Raw genomic sequence first — 2336 nt, 5'->3', positions numbered from 1 at the left:
CCAAAACCACTTCGTCGCTTCATCTTCCCATTGATGCTCGTTAAAACGCACTATAACCACCATGGAAGACGCAACGTCTCTGCAACTGGCTCCTCGTGGAATGTGAAAGTGCCGATTCATCTTCCATTTTTTCCTTATTTAATCTCACCCTGAACCGACTCCTTTCACCACAAATTCATCTTCCTCCCTCAGCCAACAGCGCAGAAGACCCCAACTTCCTGTAGCCATGGCGATCTCCTCCTCCTCTGGCTCCAACTCAATCGGCTCTCCTTTCTCCTCCTCTTCCTCGAGTTCCTCTGCCTCTTCCCTCGACCCCATCTCCGAGAACCGGGAACCGACACCGGAGAATGATCCGACGGCGGCGCACGAGGCACTCGCTCCTCTGCATTGGGACGCAGAAAAGTTCGACTTCGAAGTCGTCTCCGAGGATGATGAACCCAAGACTGACGACGAAGACCTCCGGCTCTTGTTCCAGGAAGATCCGGAAGAGAACAGCGACAGTTGCTTCTCCTGGGATGGAGCCGACTCCTCCTCGGAAGAAGAAATTGACTCCTCCTCTATTGAGGAGGACCCGATGGTCGAAAGGGCCTTCCGGTTCCTTGGCTCCTCCGAGGAGGAAAGCAAGGAAAATAGTGATGGCGGCGGCGGCGGCGGCTGGAGCGGCATCGACGAAGCCAGCAACGGCAGCAGCGCCGATGAGAGCAGCGGCAGCGACGATGATGGCAATGACAGCAGCAGCGGAGACGTGCCGGCTCGAAGCCCCAAGCGCCGTAGGCATTAGGCACCTACGGGTGGTAGGAAGTACTGTAGCATAGATTGAGCCAAAAGATTCGTTCCTTTGTCAAATCGGCTCTTTCCCTTGTAAAGACTTTACCTTTAATGAATAAAGTCCCCCATCTCTTAGTTTCTTGCTCGGACAATCCTCCAACAGCTGATGGCACCGCATCGAGCTTTACCAATAACCAAGAGCCGACGGAATTCAAAATTGGAAGCAACCAGTATAAGAACAGAACATTACCTCCACTTTGAACCCAACTCAAAACAGATATTCCAAATCCGAGCGCAATTCGAGAATCCCGCTTCATAAGTTTGAACGAAAACTCACAGCATCCAAAACTTGAACCAGAGCCCGCAAAACAACCAAACCCTAAGTTAGTAGATCTGAACCATGGCGGACTCTGAAGCTCAAACAACGATATCTCCAAACGTTGATATGGCAATCTTCGGCCTGAAGGTAATATTCAGCCCATCCTTTCAACTTTTTTCAGCTCATCAATCTCCCGAATAGATTAAGCTCTGAAATATAACACCATATAGAAATTTCTGAATTTTTGTAACTCCAGGCTTCAGACATCCTTTTGCCGCATCCTTCCAATCTCAACTCCTTTTGTCTTGGTCCACGAGCTTATGAAAATCCCACGGATCTGATCTCCTGTGAAGCGAACAGAATCCCTTTCATGAGTCAAGACATCAATTTAAATTCCTAGGCCGACTGCTTAAGAGCCTGGCCTAATCCACCTGAAAGCTGGATTACATGGTATAGCATGGTAGCAAAAACCTATATGCCCTTGTGGCAAGAACTGAACATAGCTGATGCACTCAGTCTATCATTACCCCCCTAGATAAAGATGAAAACCTTCTGAAGACCATCGGCTATTTCTGGTCCGATGCTCTGAACTGTTTCCTCTTTGGTCATGGACCCATGACCCCTACTCTGCTAGATGTTACCATGATTACTGGCCTAGACATCAGGTCCCCTGATCCTACAGCTCACAGAATGGTAGAAGTCCCCTTCAAACTTTCATCTAAAACAGACTGCACAAACTGGAGCACTTACATGAACCAGCACATGAAAACGAAAGGTCCAGTAGGTAAAAAGGAACACATAGCCTTTCTAAATCTTTGGTTAGAACATTTCATCTTCTGTGGTCCTTCCTTAGCCCCAACCAAGAATTATCTTCCTTTGGCTTACCATCTGGCCCATGGCAACCGCACCAGCCTAGGCAAGCTTTTCCTTGGAGAAACATACATATGTCTCCATTTAATGACAACTAGCTTGCTCAGCCAAAGGAAACTCAGAACTGGAGGCCCTTGGTGGTTCATTCAGTTATGGGCACAACTCTACTTCCAGCACCAGATTCCAAACTTTCAAAGCCTAGCCAAGAATTCCTTCCCTGACGAGAATGGCAAGCTAATTAGATGCACCAGCTATGGCCAAGCCCTATTCAGCCTCCCTGGCAGTAAACTGAACTCAACAGATGCAGCAAAATGGTTTAGAGTTTTCTACAAAGGCCTAGAGAATCCTCTCTACTTTCCATTCACTGAATCTAAAGCCT

The 2336-nt window shown here is 48.1% G+C and overlaps 1 protein-coding gene across 1 annotated transcript; it reads left to right on the top strand.

Moving 5' to 3' along the window:
- Positions 1 to 226: 226 nt before the first annotated feature.
- Positions 227 to 781, top strand: LOC120653298 (probable chromatin-remodeling complex ATPase chain). Its single transcript, XM_039931064.1, has one exon. It carries the CDS (start codon positions 227 to 229, stop codon positions 779 to 781), a length of 555 nt encoding a protein of 184 aa, XP_039786998.1.
- The last annotated feature ends 1555 nt before the right edge of the window (positions 782 to 2336 follow it).

The sequence above is a fragment of the Panicum virgatum genome, chromosome 1N (assembly GCF_016808335.1).
Source record: "Panicum virgatum strain AP13 chromosome 1N, P.virgatum_v5, whole genome shotgun sequence".
Taxonomy (NCBI): domain Eukaryota; kingdom Viridiplantae; phylum Streptophyta; class Magnoliopsida; order Poales; family Poaceae; genus Panicum; species Panicum virgatum.
The sequence above is the reverse complement of the archived record's forward strand: the minus strand, read 5'-3'. Positions and strand labels throughout refer to the sequence as shown.